This window comes from Rhipicephalus microplus, chromosome 3, assembly GCF_043290135.1.
Source record: "Rhipicephalus microplus isolate Deutch F79 chromosome 3, USDA_Rmic, whole genome shotgun sequence".
In the NCBI taxonomy this organism is placed as follows: Eukaryota; Metazoa; Arthropoda; class Arachnida; order Ixodida; family Ixodidae; genus Rhipicephalus; species Rhipicephalus microplus.
Window position 1 is genome coordinate 159240662 of NC_134702.1, and position 17426 is coordinate 159258087.

At 47.0% G+C, this 17426-nt stretch overlaps 2 protein-coding genes across 2 annotated transcripts in view; both read right to left on the bottom strand.

Moving 5' to 3' along the window:
* LOC142803980 (clustered mitochondria protein homolog) overlaps positions 1-17426 on the bottom strand; it is a 133057-nt gene that overhangs the window by 66472 nt on the left and 49159 nt on the right. The window contains exons 8-12 of the mRNA XM_075890379.1: positions 15764-15842; positions 14521-14671; positions 12900-13128; positions 6776-6893; positions 4-201 (exon numbers count right to left, since the gene is read on the bottom strand). Of these exons, the coding sequence (XP_075746494.1) occupies positions 4-201; positions 6776-6893; positions 12900-13128; positions 14521-14671; positions 15764-15842 (775 nt within the window). The remainder of the gene's footprint in view (positions 1-3; positions 202-6775; positions 6894-12899; positions 13129-14520; positions 14672-15763; positions 15843-17426) is intronic.
* LOC142802649 (uncharacterized) lies at positions 3081-5132 on the bottom strand. Its single transcript, XM_075887632.1, has one exon. The coding sequence runs from the start codon at positions 5130-5132 to the stop codon at positions 3081-3083; it is 2052 nt and encodes a 683-aa protein (XP_075743747.1).

Consider the following 17426-nt stretch of genomic DNA (forward strand, 5'->3'; position numbering starts at 1 on the left):
GACCAGCTCCAGGTAGTCTGGATGTGTGACCACTGTCTTGCCGAAGTCCACTGACCCGTAAACGACCGACTGGTCTTGCTCTCGCTCCAGGATGCCCGGGATGATGGACTGTGCCGTGACCCGGTAGCCCCGATAGTCCACCACCACCGTGCCCAGCGTGCACAGGCCATCCACGTCCACAGCTGCATACGCTCGCACACCCTGTACCCAAAAACATCCAAAGCGTTAGAAGTATTATTGTGCAGATGTAGAATTTTAAGGTTCAAGGCGAAAAGTGGTTTTGGTTGAGTAACATAAAATTGAATCCGAATAGTATACACATAACATATTATAAAGAAAAAGAGGCATATCTGTCATGACCAAACTAACTTGCACAGTATTTTTCAAGAATTAAAACAAGGCCTGTACAAATGCCTTTTTATTTTGCTTTGAAGGAACTGGAAACAACTTTGAATAGTAGCAGGATTTTACTTTTGGTAGAATGAAAGTGATAGCCTGTGAAATTATGCTAAGGTTTGAAACTTGATATACATAGAGCATACAAATTGGCATAATGAGCTCTTACATTGACAAAGTGAATCAATGTAAGGGTACTATGTTCATTTAGCCTTGAAGTGGGGCTTTGCAGTGTAGGGTCTCGAATTGGCGAGCGAGCGTCACACGTAGTGAACGGACACAGCAGACACAGTCGGTACAAACCAAACAACATACTTTTATTAACTACTTTTAGAACGCCGATATTGTCCGCTGAATTATTATACATCAGTGATCAACACCCTAAAACATCCTTACACATTACTCCAAAACATGACAAACAAAATAACACACCCAAGGCAGCGTTGCCAACGTTTGACTTACCACGGGGGCCCCCGACGCGCAACCTGCGGTACCATGTACCTGGGACCCACGCTAGAGACAACCATTCGCGGCAACCGCCATGTGCTGAAGAGCTAAACAACCTTACACAAAATTAACATACACTCAAACAACATAACACAAGAGCACACAAAAGGTGGTGACGCCAACGCTTCACTCACCACGTGGGTCTATCGCAGGCGGCCCGCGGTGCCGTCCACGGCAGACCCACCGCGAGAGACAACCGCCGGCGCCTAACGCCACCAGTCAAAGAGACTCACTTAACTCTCTCGCCCGCCACCAAGGCTTGCCTTCCACCAGAGGTCACCGCCGGCGCTACTACTCTACCAACCATGATGATGATAGCAGTGATCACCACTCTCAAACACAACGCCACCTATCGCTCGATAGTTGTCACCCCCGAAATACGGCTTCTGTGCAAGATGTGCTCCACGTGGCGCAAACTTTACAGGGGGTGTCAGCGCCCCCCCAGCGGCTCAGCTGATTTCTTCTGAACATGTGCTTTCACGGCTTAGCACCCATTTACTGCAGTGAAAGCACTTTTACAGAATATCACATGCAAACTAATATATATTTCTTCGTTCGTTCAGCCTAATTCAAAATTTTCAATTATTTAAATTCAATTAGAAGCAAATTTGAGTACTGCATTATTTGTTAAAATATTTGCACAAGCCTAATTGAAAGGGCATCGCAAATCAATGACACAATGTAACATTGAAAAAAATCTAACAGCATGCACATCACTAAAGAGAAATGCTTAAATCATTTTGTAGCAGCATGCTTCTGATTTATCGAGCTTTATATAGTTAGGTAACATGGCCCATACTTGAATAAGTTGTCCATTATGGCATATAATTATGCTTGTGCGAATAGTGAATTTCAGGTTCTAATAGTTTCAAATCTAATTTGAACAGTATATGCAGTCGAGGTCCCATCGCAGGTGCGAACAGCAGCACCATGCTGCTGCTGCCGTACCCTCAAAACCCCAATTGCCGCAATCTAGAGCATGCCAATATGTTGCCAGCCGCAGCTTTGTCAAACCTGTGGTCAAACCTCGCTGTGTTAGTATATGTGATGTTCTGTCAGTTCTACGGCAGATTGTGTGCTGCTGCACACTATCTGCAGCATTCGCATTTCCCAATCTTCAGCAGCCACCGAGTTTCTAGCTGTTTGGCGCTGCACTTTTTGTCGAGCGAATTGGCCGAGACAGCCGCCTCGCCCAGAGTGGACAGCGTGTGTCACAAACTTCTGTCCCCGAATGTTGCCTTCGACGATCTGCGTGCTGCAGGTGTTTAGATTCCAGCCAAGATAATCTTTGAAGGTTTTGCAGACGCTGACAAAGACCTCGAGCTGTGTGCAGAATTGACTGATGACGAAATCATTCGTCAAGTTACGGAGGATTCCGGCACCGATATCGTAGAGCTGCGCCTATACAGCCAATGAGCTCGGAATTGACGAGCGCACTGATGATACTGTCATGGGTGCACAGCGACAGCATGATGTTAGCTGAAATTGAGGCAGACATCATCGCGAGAAGTAGGATGCCATGCAAAACAAAATAAGTGACTTTTTTTGCGTCGAAGTGTTGACCAATGGCGTAGCGCTGGCCATGTCGGATTTTTACCATCTTTTTCACACAGAAGGTTTTTTTTTTTAAGAGCCACCTAAACAATGCATTTGCTAGATTGGAACGAGAATCTTGCACAACTACTGTGACCCTTTCCATCAAAAAAGAATATCCGTTAAATAGGTGCGCTTCGCATGGAATCATTTTTATGGACTGACCGATCTTCCGGACACTTTCGTGGTCCTTTGAGGGTCCGGCAAGTCTGATGTCGACTGTATTACGTATTATAAAACAAAGATTAACCAGGGTGTCTAGCAAATTATTATTTTAAGATTCCCTGACTTTTCCAGGTTTTCCCTGACAATTTCAAGTGAATTTCCCTGACCTCTGCATAGGCGGCAATACATATAAGATCATTAGTGCAGACGACAAAACATTCTTTTATTTAGAGCGCAAACATAAATAATTCCCGCAAATTGTAGTCGCTGACTAGAGTATTATTGCACAAAGTCAATGCAAACACGCATCGGCTTCTGCTGTTTGTGTCAGCCACTGCACAAGAGTTCTTGCACTCATCTGTTACTTCTTAAGAGCATCTATTTTTTCTTGCAGGAGACTAGCTTCCGTCAGCGAGTCACTAAGCAAGCAGCCTTCGCTTCTTTTCTTCCAGTTCTTTGACAAGAGCAGCCACTCTTTTCTTGTTCTTCTGAACACCTGACTCCACTCGTCTTTCTGCCTTCTTTTTCTGCAGTTCCTCTCTGAAGACGCTATAGGAATTCCGAACCATCTGCAGCATCTTGTCAGTAATTAGAACTTTTTCCACGCCGCCTGCCGCCAACACGGCATCATGCATCAGTCGTTGTGCTATCAGCGAGTCTTCTTTCAAGTTTTCGACGAGGCATTCTTTGTTGACCGAGAAGCCTCTTTCTACGGCAGTGTTGCCGTGAGACAAACAGAGGATGATCTTGATAAAAGACAGCAGCTCTTTGTGATCATGTGAGCAGAGATCTGGCCACAGAACAACCAGCCTCTGCTCTTTCCTGTCAAAATTTTTCAATTTTTCTTGGTTGAGGCTCGATGAACAGACCTCTATGTAAGAACGATGGGCCCGCTCTGCTTGCAGACCAGTCATCCACTGCTGCTCTGACAGCACTATAAGTGCCAGGGTCAATCGTTTTGGGCCAGCCTCCGGAGACAATGCAAATGTGGGGTCCAAACAGCTGGCACCCCTTGTTAGCTTGTACTTCAATGGTGACCTCTCCACCACCTTCTGACAGCACGCTTTAACAAAGGAAACACAGTCTTTCTTGAATTGGTGCAAAGTAAGCTGTGGCATTTTGGGCACCTTGCGGAGCTCATTCTTCGCAGCGAACCCAATGTCGAAGGTAGGTACGGGTATACAGTTCTCAAGCTTCTCTAAGTCAATCTTGAGCAACTTCGCGGGTGTGTCTGCAGCAACAAGCACTTCCTTCTTGACAATCCTTGCAAGCAGTGACCGCAGTATATTGTGCAGTGCAGTTGAAAGAAAGGGCACCATTGGATTGTCAGTCTGAAATTCTGCCAAAAATGGCTCCAGTTCCTCACAAATTGACAGCATGAAGGCCAGTTTTACTGGCAACAGCTGATCCCTCACTGCGTTCGCAACAGCACTGTAGCTCGAGCATGTAGGCTGCTTCTTTGCCTTCACAGAGCCCTCCACAAACTTCACCAGGTTAGGAAGAAGTTCTAACGCCCTGGTGATTACCTTCCCATTTTCGAGCCACCTGACAGCACAGAATTTGAGGGGAAATAGTGCACTTCCTGTAAAGGTGACGTAGTCAGCACGACGTGCAGGCACACATTTGAACAAGTTGTAGCTGCTGCGAAGAAAGCCTATCACATCCCAGCCATTTGCAGCATGACCTGCCTTGTATGCTCCATTCATTACGTGCAGCCCGCAACTTCCAATATCTAGAATATTGTGACTCTCATCCAACTCCTTGAGTTCCTCCTTCAGTGACCTCAGGAACTTCATGTTCACATTCGGCCCATCCATTGAAACTTGTAGTATCTTGGCTTGCTTGAGCTCTTCTGTGGCCTTCCTGAATGCAGATGCCAGGTCCTCCGCACACGTGTGCCCCAAGAAGCATGAAGTTAGGTACTGCGTTTTCACAGTGCCATCAGTAGTGTCATACCAATATCGGACGAGCACATCCATCTGTTGCTTCTGGGTCACTTTGTTCAGCGACTCGTCAAATGAAACAACTAAGAACGGCACACTGGCAAGGCTTGATAGAAGATTCTTACGAAAGTAAGGTGCAATACCGTGGCAAATCGTATACCCTACCTTGTCCTTCCCCAGATGAAGTTCTTCAGCGACTTCACATCCCGGAAACATGAAAGGGAAGAGCGAGGCCGACGCCGCTGTTGACCGAAAAGATCCGTGAGTCGCTACCGCGTTTAAGCACCACATTATTTCGGCCTTTGTCACAGCGCTCTTCAGAAGAAAGCCGCTCATCGATGTCTTCGCACTTGTGGTGGGGGCAGGCTCCTCGGGAGCGACTGTCCGGTCTTCGCTACATTTGGCTGAAGCGTTCGTCGCTGGCGTAAAAAAGGACAACATACCAGTTTGCGAGGCGCTCGACCGACACTTCAAACCAGCAAGATGCTTCTTGCTGGACGCGTGACTGGAAACTGCAGTTCCTCCCATGTTGCTTAAAGAAAACGTTTTGCAGCACAGTGTGCAATGAGCACTGTGAGGATCATTCTGCACGGGCTTAATCCAGCTTGCATATTCTGAAACGTTCGGGTTCGTCCAGTCCGAATTAAAGAAGCATTTTCTCGCCGCCGACATCGTCAGTGAGAAGGCTTCTCTTCAGAAAAAAAAAAAAACGATGAAAACACACCGCCACGTGAAGGTTTTGTCGTTCAAAACATGGCGGACAGAAGAGGTGGTCCAAAACAACAGTGTATACCCAGCATGCCCAGCGCGCACTGCTCAAGGTTGCCAGGCCACGGAGAAAAAAAGGCCAAACTTGTCAACCTTGGCACTACTGCCCCACTGGCTTGGATTGGATCTGTCCCCATTGGCTGTTTGCGCCAATTACGGTGAGCTGAGTGCGCGCTCCGCGCCGGGAACAAGTCGCGAGTCATTTTCCCTGACTGGGTTCTCTTTTTGGCAACATTCCCCGACGATTCCCTGATTTTTCCCGGCGTGTATCATTTCCCTGACAATCCCGGTTTTCCCGGTTGCTAGACACCCTGTTAACATATTTTTCATGACTCCACTATACTGCACAATATATATACATATATACAGATTTATAATTAGGACAAGGCATGTGCAAATGTCATTATGTTGGTTCAAAGAAAGAGGAAGCAACTTTAAATAGTAGCAAGATTTGATTGTCAGTAAAATGCAAGTGATAACCAAGTGATTATAAAATTTACTACACTTATAGCATAAAAGCGGGTATAAGAAGCTTTAAAATTAATAAAGGAAGAATCGATGTGAAGGTAAAATTTTCATTTAACCGCACTGTGCAACTTCACAGCAATGCGGATTTTGCCTGGAAAGGTGTATTCACAGTGCAGCATCCCTCCACTGCAATGAAACCACCTTTACAAAGAGTTATATGCAGACTAATAAAAATCTATTCGTTCGTTCATTTCGAATAGTTCGAAAATTCCAATAACTTAAGTTCGAAGCGAAGCGAATTAGAATACAATAATATTCATTCAAATACGTTAATATTCATTCGAATATTCAAAGTGCTCGAATAATCACACAAGAATGGATAAAATGAAAGCCAGACCACTTGACGAATCTCGTGGCATTACGTCTCTGCTTTTATGCCAGTGTGATGGTGCAATATTTCGAAGAATTCTCTCCCATTTTAGCCATTGTTACATGGTAAATGTTCTTGAAGATGGCTTTAAAATAAAGTGCTGTTAAAATTTCCCTGGGAACGATTGATATGTGAGGTTAAAAGTCCCAAAACTTCTATATTATGAGAGACGCCATAGTGGAGGGCTGCGGGAATTTCGACATTCTGGGGCTCTCCAACGTGCACCCAAATCTGAGCACACGGGCCTACAGCATTTTCGCCTCTTTCAAAAATGTAGCCACTGCAGCCAGGATTCGATCCCGCAACCTGCAGGCCAGCAGCCTTGGCCACTAGACCACTGCAGCGGGGCAATTCAGTGGGCTCGAGAATATTAGCCCAAAATACAAGTCTTCGCAGCGAGCCAGTACGGTCATTTACTGCCAATGTTGCCTGCCATGTTTCTGGCGCTCTTATGCATAGCTGCAATGTCTGTGCTGTTGGAGATTTGCGGGTATACTCTGCTTACCTGCAGGTCATTGCATGGTGCCGCAAAAGCTGCTGCGTCGCCACCCAGTTCCTTGTAGTGGTCTCGCACATCGAAGCCCAGGCTGAAGAAGATGTTATTCCAGATGAACATCTGCATCCTGCAAGGACATAAGTGTGGGAGTGCACTGTGAAGGTACTGGATGAAGACTGTGTGACACGCGTCAATGGCTGATGAGGTGTACACCTGTAAATGCAAATGCTGGCTGACCTCAAAACCATGTGCGAGCTCAAGTAACCAAGGAGATGTGCACCCAAAAGCAGCATCTTACAATACAGTGAAATCTCGTTAATGCAAAATCTGTTAATTTTTATGCCCTGGTCCCAGCACATCGCTGCGTACTCCCATGAGGGGAAAACCCGATAATTCGAAAGTGTTGGTATCCGATACGACCAAATCGAACTAGGAGCCCATGGTTTTTATCACTCCACACAGAAGTCAGCCAAGGTTGATCAAAACCAAATGCAACCAAATTTACTAGAAATGCAAAACAACAAAACAGCAGCATTTGGCAGATGAAAATTCGGATGCAGCTAAAGCTTTTGGGCAAGCTGCAAACGATCACAGAGTCCCGACAGAATGCGAGCAAATGCAAATCAGTCATTATTACTTTTAAGATGATTGTGTTGACTATGCCATGTAAATAAACATGAATTGGAGCAGAAATAGCACTATATATTTCACATCAAAGCACACTGCTCACTTAAATGCATGTCTGCACTTATTTCTGGTGTATGATTGACCGATCAATTCATTCTCTTCACTGTTCGAGCTCCTTGAACTGGACTAACGAAGTCATCTGCCACAAACGCGTAACAGTGCCTAATCCACGATAACGAGTCTTGAGGTGACTCGTTTGGGTTTCGCCTACACAGTGTGGCACAATGTCTATTTATTCTAGTGCTACCTGCTAATTTGGACAACTGTACAGTTGCCTTCAAATTCAAATCAACAAGCTTCTTACAGTATTGTGACACAGCCCAAGCAACGAGCAATGATAAAGAGAGGGGGGAAGGGGATGAATTAGAACAGAAAATTTCATATATACCGCGCACGGAGTTTTCGTATGCTTACCTAGAGGAAAAACTGGTGTTGTGAGCTGTTGGACGCATTGGAATGCTGGGATATGCGAGCTCTGAATTAGGCTCGGATTTGTACCGTTCACGAAGAGACCGGACACCTCGAAGATGCGTCTGGCTTCACTGCATTCCGTTCGACAAAATGATTAATTTTGTACTGACAGAGCATGTAGTACCGTATAAACCGGACTATAGGTCGAGTGGGAATGTAGGTCAACCCCCAAAGTTCAGGTTACCGAAAAAGAAAAAAAAAAGGAAAACAACCCAAAACTGCCGAACCATATTTATTTGCGAATTGGGCGCACCCCATCCCGATCGTCGGAGCTCCCTTCTACCACCATCGCAACTGTCGCATTTTCACACCATCGCATTGTCGCACCAACTGTCGCACCATCACATTTCTTACGTTTGAAAATGACGAAAGGCGGAAGCTTTCTACCATCTGCCGTGCATGCCAGCATGACGGTGAAGCGCAAGTGCTCGTTGCCAGTGGACAGTAGCTTCACATCCTTGCCGCCGCGCTGCGTGATCGTGGTCGACGAAGGCATGTCAAACCACACGGGGGTCTCATCGGCGTTGTCAATCTGCCCCATCATGTAGTCATTCTGCTCCTGAAGCCGGTTTACGAAGCGCTGAAAGTTTATGAGCTTGTCCTCGAACTTTTCCGGCAACTTTTGACAGATGGATGTGCACTGCCGGAGAGAAAATCCTTTGCGTTGCATAAATTGACGCACCCAAGAGTTCGGTGCACGAAACTCTTCTCTCGTGAGCCCAGCTTCCCGAGCAAGTTCCATGCGTTTCTTGCGAATGGTCACTGGCAGCGAGCGCGCACGAATTTTCAGTACAAAGTCTGCTGGCTTATCCTCCAGCTGCGGATGAACGACACTTCGTCCACGAAACGACATTTTTCGAGGATTGCACGTCTGCAGCTTCCCTTTCTGCGCCCTCCATTAGCGCACGCTTTTTTCTAATACACCAAAGCAGCGCTGAGCAGCCATATTCCCGTTCGCTTCTGTGAACTTAACAACATCTAGTTTAAACGCTGCTGAGTACTGCCTCCTCGCACCGCTAGACATATTCAGTGAACGAAAAAAAAAAAGGCCACTAAAAATGCAGCGCAATGTCAAGCGGAGCGAAAACTCGGAACAGATCAGAAGCAAATCACGAACACAAAGAAAACAGACTGCGATTGGATTTGGATATGGCCGCGTCTGGCTTCACAAGCACATGCAAGCCATATGTTGCCAGACAGGGTTGCACTTTCGGCTAGACACCGCTATATAAGACGAGGGGCGACTTTAGCTTATTACTTTTTTGAAAAAATCTTGACTTATATTCCGGTTTATACCGTAAGCTATTTCTTTAAAATGGCACAAGACAAGTTTTATTTAGCATTGGAAACTTTTGTGTTTATGTTTCTTTGGCGCCCTTGACAAGCAATGTCACCATGCAGCTCCTCACATAATGTGAGCAGTGCATTCTGCTGTAGCTCGTGCGAAAGCACAAGCAGTCGAAAATAAGAAATAAGATTATTTCCCAAATTGTTTTCAATTTAGGAAATAATCTGCGCGAGCACATTTTTTTTCCTCTTGATTTCCAACTATTACCGTGATAACGAAAGTCCCGCTACCACAAACTTTTTTTAATCCCCGTGAATTTCGTTGTGGCGTAGTTTGAATGTACAATCGAGTCCGCTTATAACGAACCCGAGCGTGACGAGGCACCCGTTCGCTGTATCCTGAAGTTCGTAGTAAATAAAACGCAGCTTTTAAAAAAAGTTGCGAGTGAAAACACAAATTTTTTTTGCCCCAAAAAGTCCGTGATGCACGTGTGTCGAAGAACAGAAGCGATAAGGGCGGTCTCGAGTTCATGTAAAACGGCAGGGTGCTCGTTCGCCGAGGCCCGTGGCATAAGCTGCATGAGGCACTGGCTCACAAGTTTGGTCGTTCTCGCAATCCGATTTCTCCAAATCACTCTCGCCACGAACTTCATTCACTATGCACTAATCCGTGCACGGTTCCACAGTGTCGGCATCATCGTCGGCCGTAATTAAACCATAGCAACAAATTTCCCACCCGCTCTCTCAGGTCAGAGTCGGCGACGCGCTGCCACAAATCGCCGCCGCAGTGGTCCTGTTCAGAAGCTTCAGGCTCGGCATCGGGCCCGAGGTCGACGAAGTCTGCCTCGCAAAAACAGTTTCGCACGCATGTAGCAGTCACCGCCGCACACGAAATATTCACCATCTCCAAAGCTGAATACCGGGACGCCTGAAGCGGCAAGTTGGCTGCCAGGTGGTCAACAGCTATGAGCAAGAGCTCATAGCTGTTGACCACCTGCTCATAGCAAGTGATCAAGTGAACTTGCTCATGAGCAAGTGCTCATAGCTGGCACCTAATGCGTGGATTACGCTCAAGCTAAGCCGTCACACTTTCGACATTTTCTTGAGTGGCACGAAAAAGCGTGCTAGTCCTCCCGCCGGCCATCATGACCACACACACACACACACCAAGAGCGAGCAAGACCCGCACACGCGACACACATGCCAGAGCGCATGGAACAGCTCTGGGCCCGTTTCCCATCAGAAAACGAAACTCATTCGAGCAAGCGTGGCGGGCGTCGCGGAGCGGTGTGGACGGGCGAAGGGGTTGTGATCAAGAGGTGAGCAGACTTGCGAGAGAAGGGCAAGGAGTTGCGATAAAGAGAGGGGAGAATGAGGCTGGAGGGTGACCTTGAAAACCAAAACACACGGGAAGGAGGCAGGTTAAGTAGCTTGCTTGAAAGGTCCGCGAAACTCGCACGTATAAAAACTTGGAAAGAGTGCATGGCCGCCTAAATCTGTGCGCGCGGTGGTGTTCGAAGAATCGGCGGCCGTGGTCAAAAAATCGTTTCGTTGCACCGGCGGGTTTGCGTGGCCGCACGAACTTCCGATAATTCGCGATTCGTTCCACCCAAATTAACAGCCGTTTTCGCGCTTCCGCATGCGCCCGGAAGGCATGCTGAGCCAAGTGCGAAGTGAGCGAAGACAAGTCCTAAACACGAAACGAATCGCAAGTTATCATAGTCGGTGGTGTAGCGTACGCGCGTGCACTAGACGCAGACTATCGGATACAGTCGGTGGCCGACAATGTTGGCAAACGGTCTGGTCACTGCAGGTTGGCGACGCCAACGACAGTACCAGCGATCAAAAACAGGGTAGATGGCTGACAGGTCTTCGAAAGATCGGTGGCTGTGTGAAAACACGGGCCTCGTCTGGCGATGCGGGGTGCTCAGAGTAGCAGAGGGACAAAGGACGGAGGGGTGCATAAGGAAAAGCGGTCGGGGAAAGCGGCAACTAGAGGGGCGCGGAGGCAGGGTCGGAGTTTAACAATAAGAATGTATGGGCACCTCGCCGATGCCTGATCGGTGGTCGAAATCGGTTTCCCGGGAAGTCGGCAGACCGCTGACTCCGTTCGCTGTAACTGATCAGCGGCGCTCGGAGACGTTCGTTGTAAGTGCGGTTTTGTGCCATTGATCTAATGTATATTTTCACGGTCACGCGGATATTGTTCGTTTGAAGCAAAAGTTCGTTTTAAGTGGGGCCGTTATATGTGGGCTCGACTGTATACAGAGTTAGGAAGGTACCTTTGTAATGAATTTTCGGATACAGTAGAATCTCGATCATATGAGTTCTAATAGAGCCCGCAAAATATATCATCCTGAATTCGCATAAACCAAAAACAAGTTAAAGCATATCATGAAGGTGAACAAGAACCTTATTGGGGTCAACTACTCGTTGCTGAAAAAAAGTCCATGATGTTCTTTTGAACTTCCCTGCTTTCACTGCCTTTCAATAAAGTACCGTGGTTTCCTCACTCATGCTGCTGGCATTATAAGGCGCTTTCACACTTCGCATCAGAGAGAGTGAAAGCGGCAACTTATTAAATATTCACTCACTTTGACACTTAAGTGGCCAGGAAAACGCGCCACAAAGCAGATACGAAAAAAATTAGTCTAAGAGAATTCACACCCTAGAATTCAAGCGAAAATGCCAGAGTAGCCACAAAACCATGTCTGTACCCGTCGAAAATGTCCACATTCGTTCTGCCCTTTGTATATGTGCCACTGTTGCCATCGCTCGCTGCTTTAGAATTGATTCCTGAGCATTAAAATCCATACCAAAATCCAGTTATTCCTGTAAAGCACTGAAAAGAAACAGTTTACACCTTTACAAATGTTTCGGGAGATACGTCAGAAGAAACGACATGAGCAGACGCACCTGCAGTGGCGGCGATGGATTCAACTAGCAGTGCGAAAGAGAGACATGTTAGGGCATGCCGACTCGCCGCTGCTGCACTTCGCAGCGATCGTAATCCAAACCAAGCTTTCGATGAACACGTCTTTTTCAAGGCAGTGAGCTTAGTAGTGATGCACAGTGATTTAAGATGGCGGCCTTGGCCGCCATCTTAAATGTACGGTTGGTTGCTTACATCATGTGATTTGAGAGCTAGCGCAGCCGGTGTAGCAAAAGCCGTAGCAGTAAGGTTATCCACTATCGTGTGGCGGCAAAATTGGTCTCACACAGATTTTTTTCGCGTCGGCCTCGCGGCATCGTTTTCAGACCATTTTTCTGGCTGCGAAGTGAGAGAAATTCCGGCGAGTTTTGCCGCATTCGCTCCCTTCGAGGCCAAGTGTGAACGGGCCTTCCTCCCACACACGAGCCGCATTGCACCGCTCGCGTGCAGGGGTTAATCTCGCGTTCGTACTATTCGCAGTTGCTGGGGAAACTGTTTGTATATCACTAAATCGCAGCATATTTCATATAATGCAGTCCATCCGAAGCAACCTTAAAATTTCGTATCATCGCGACTCGCATCAACTTATTTTTGTGTAACATGCAATGTCTTTATACAAGGTTTGAGTATGTTATTATCCCTAATGTGGATAATGGGCCCCCTTAAAAAGTTTGGATAGACGATGGTGCCAGATATCACTCTACGTATTATTGTGAAAAACCAAGATTCTGCACACTAAGTGCCCAGCACACTCACTTAGTCTCTTCCCCAGGATTGATGGCCATGACGTTGCCGTCAACCACAGCGACAGCTCCTCGTGTGGCAGCAGCCACAAAGTCACTGTGCACCTTGAAGACAGCGCGCTCGCGGAGGAGCCGCTCGGGCAGGGTCTTGCGAGGTAGCTCGCGGGTCGTTTGCAGCTCGTCGTTCCAGTCGCGGGTCTGCCCAGGGATGTGCTCCTCGTAGCCCAGTTTGAACGAGAATGCTGAGGGAAAGAGAAACATGCGTAGGTAATTTCATGAGCATTATTAGCATGAACTGCAAAGTGAATAAGGTTAAACACAAAAAAAAGTTTCTGCTCTCGGGCTGTGTGAGCCATTTTGTAATAGCCTCAACAACTGACGCTGGTGTTTTGTCATCTGACTAAGCATAAGAGTTTGCCCACTGAAATGTCACCACCATGGCTGGCAAATGAACACATGTGTCGTTGTGTGCTTAGCTACTGCACAATGCCATAACACTACTAGCACACAACGATTCTCGCACGTGTGAAGCTCGAGACAGCCCAAACTTTTCAGGCCATAGGCACCTTTACTCCACTTCCGACACTACCTTTGCATGTAATGTAAAATTGATGTTGGGAGTGAGAAAATACGGGACTTCCTAAAATGTGGCATGCAAGCAATGTACAGTCGAACCTCGATATATCGAACGGCGCGGCGATCACAAAATAGTTCGATATATCCAGAATTTGATATAAAAAAATCACGAAAAAAATGCATCAACAGCTTGCTGAAAACAACCAACAAACCGTTCAAGCGTGGTGCAGTAAATACTCACTTGAAGATTCAAACATAGTATTTATTGTGTTGGTTTAAAATATTGAAAAAGAGTAGCCTGCTTTTTGTTGGCCATGACGTGTTTGACGACTGCGTCCTCAACATAGTCCAGGCGATCCATAAGTGATAGGCCGGTACCTTAAATCGCGCCGCCGCTGCGGCGCACACACTGCGGCGCACAAGGGCCAAGGCAGCTACGACCTCAGCTGATGTCGGGAGCGGGGCACCATCAGCGCTTGCGGGATCCACCTCGGTACAGTCTTCATTTGGCTGCTCAGCAGTAGCTTCGGTGACAATCTCCACATCCGTGAGCTCCGCTGTTCGGAGTTAGGCCTGTCGCGCACCACAGCGTGCGACAGGCCTAACTCCGAACGCACGAACACTGCGAGCACAACGACCGATGCCTGTCGATTCTACGGGGGAGGAGCTTGCAACAAGTGCGCAGTGTGCCGTTGACACCATAGAGACTGCAACGACTGCAAGCTGCAAGGCTGTGGCGCGCGTACGCCGCTACGTTAAAGTGGTGCTCTCGGCGCCATCGATGTATGCAGCATTCGTAAACGCCCGCCGCTCTACCGCTACTTTCGAGAGTTGCGGGAAAGCTTGTCGCCTGTCAATGGAGCGCAGGCGGTTTGGGGTGGCTGAGTTCGATATATCCATTATATGTCAAACTTTGTTCGAAATAAAAAATCAATAATGCATGCGATTTCCCGCAAGATATAGGAACCGTTCTATATAGGCAATAATTCGATATATCCGTGTTCGATATATTGAGGTTTGACTGTACATTAGCCAAAGAACAAGACCTGTAGACTCACCATCCTCCGCACGAATGGAGTCAACATTGTGCTCGGACGTGGGCGCGAGCCACGAGTAGACCTGATACGGTGTGGCTACTCGCTCGAAGGGGTGCCGCTGGGTCCGCTTCTTTTGGATGAGCGCGAAATTGCGCTTGAAGGAGCTGCTCACCTGCAAAGTGCAAGAAGTGGTGGTTCTCAGCAAGTCGCCCAGATCTGAACCTCTTTGTATCAATAACATAGACGAATGTCAGCCCACTACCACATACCGTATTTACACGATTGTAAGACGACCCTTTTTTTCAAATTTGACAATCCAATGTTGGGGGGTCGTCTTAGAATCGAAATCGAACCATATATTGTCATCTCGAATAGTTTTCCGCTCAACCCAAAGAACATAGTTTTCCGCGTGCTTATACAAAAGCTTTTCTTTTTTTAGCATCTACTGCGCGCATTACGAGTGCCTTTATGACGAGCGCACGGCTCTTGAGGGAGCACCGGTAATCGATGGAAGAGCCGCCGTAGGGGGGTATTGGTAGTTGACGGAAGAGCTCCGCTTTGTGATACAATTTTCTAAGCGGGCGCGTCGCCGCGTGCACTGCTCCTGTCGCTTGTGTCCACGACCGGCTCTCTCGAGTCACTTCTGTCTGACATGAGTACCGTAGGCTCGAAGAACACTCGGCGCTCGAACACTCGGCACTCGGCGCTCGTCAGGAAGCCGCGAACTTACGCCAAGCGGGCGTGTGAGGACAGCCTCCCTGGCTACTGTGTGCGGATGGGTCCTCTCCGCATGGACGGCCGTCCCACGCGATGCCGTGGTGCGGTCGTTCGCGAAGTGCACACTTGACGACGACGTGCAGTGGGACTGCAGCAGCAATGACGGTAGCAGCACCAGCGAGGACGACTCCAGCGACGATGAATAATCCTCCGCAACCATGTGAATAAATTTCCCTTGTGTAAAATGCGCGCATTCTTTTTTTTTTTTTTGAGATGCGATTTTGGGGGGGTCGTCTTACATTCGAGTCGTCTTACAATCGTGTAAATACGGTAGTTCACATGCTACGATAGTCCGATACGCATGCTAACATGCCAGTTTTGACAACTGGCTATTGTAAGTGATGATATATTTACAAAGATATATTTTGACGATGCAGTTTATAAGTAGTTTACGCCGATAGTATAGGAGCTAGATTGACCCATCTTTGTGCACAATTTTCGAGTTGCTTGAACAAGGAGGGGCTGAACCTTCCAACTAGTTGCTTACCTGACTCAGCAGGTCGACGAGGGAGTGATAAACATGCTTCGGTGAACAGGGCCGTGGGTTGAATTCTTCCTCTGTGGACCTGCAAAAACAAGTTAGTAACATGGTGTGTCAAGTTTCAGCAACAAATGAGACGCTCAGCAGAGAACGGATGTAGTACTACAATAGAGACATTGACTTGCTAACCATAATGTGAGTGAAAGAAATTAAGTTGCCCAAGAGTTCTCTTATAAGGATTCAAAAATATTCAAGCACAAGGCGATGTACATTCGTTATGCTGTCAATACAGAGTGATTTAAAATCATACTGCACATAATTGATTGATATGTGGAATTTAACGTCCAAAAACCACCATATGATTATGAGAGACAATCATACTGCATATAACAACATCTACTGCATAGACTATCTTGATATCCCACCAGACCTGCACAATCTCGTGACACCTACTCTAACGCCATAAGGCAAACTAAGAAAGGGAAGGAGATGGAGACTGCAATAAAGCAAGCAATGCAGGAAAACAAGCAGCAAGGCCTACCCATGTCTGAATATATGTAGGAGTTTCTACCAGGTAGGTATATTTTTGTGTGTGCCAACAAAAGCAGTAACCAAGTTCACCAGTGAATAATTGCAGGAAAAGTAATCTATTGCAAAACTGCTCTCAAGTTGGAGTGTACAGATAGTTCCATATAACGAATTCTTTCTGGCTGAGGTGGTTTGTATACAGTAGAACCCCGCTACAACAAACGCCGCATCAATAAAATTTTTGCTACAACGAAAATTTCACGGTTCCCCGCCAGCTGTCTATAGGAGTCAATGCATAAATATTGTCGCCACAACGAACACTTTTTCTTCTGCTGTCCCGCTTCAACAAAAATTTCACGATGTTCTCGGATATTTATTGCTACAGTCAACTGCCGATTTTTCGGACCCTCTAGGGAGCGAAAAACCGTCCGAAAATTCGGGCAGTTCGAAGAAATGAATGCAAGCAAAAAAACACATTATTTTACTGATAATTTTCAGTGCAAGCAAAAAAAAAGCACCATTTTGCTAATATTTTTAAATGCAAGCAAAAAACGCACCATTTCATTGATATTTCTCGGATCAAGAGGGTCAAGGTCGAAGTAACAAACTTCCGGAACTCTGCAAAAGCATCAGTGGGGTGGCTCTGAAAAGAGCCGTTAAAAAAAATGCATGCAGCCGACAGCGGGTGCCGTCAGGGCAGCTGGTGTTAGAGCTGTAGCGGCTTGAAAAACTTGTTGATCCTTGTTTGAACGGCGTTCCGCTTGCATGTGATCACATTTGCCTCGATCTGAGCAAGGGTCATGTCATCACTGTACACCAATGACAGCATCATCAATGCTCGCATCAATTCGGCGTTTGTAGGTGGTGCAGGCGTTGGTTCCTCATTTTCGACATCGGAGTCGTCTGAACCGCCATAACCTGACTGACTATTTCGTCGTCGGTTAGCTCTGCGCAGAGGTCGAGCTCATTGTCAGTGTCGACGAACCGCTCAAAAGTTATTTCCGTGGGCATGGAAGCACCAGCAGAGTTGAGGTCGTTGATAATATCGTCCATGAGAGGGCACAAGTCAGGAAAAGCCGAACTCCTTGCTCACGTCAGCCTGCGATTGGCCACTCTTCAGTAACCTAATAGTGGCGGCTTT

Excerpts from the sequence above, each read along its gene's own strand:
- LOC142802649 (XM_075887632.1), bottom strand. The coding sequence starts at position 5,132 with ATGGGAGGAACTGCAGTTTCCAGTCACGCGTCCAGCAAGAAGCATCTT.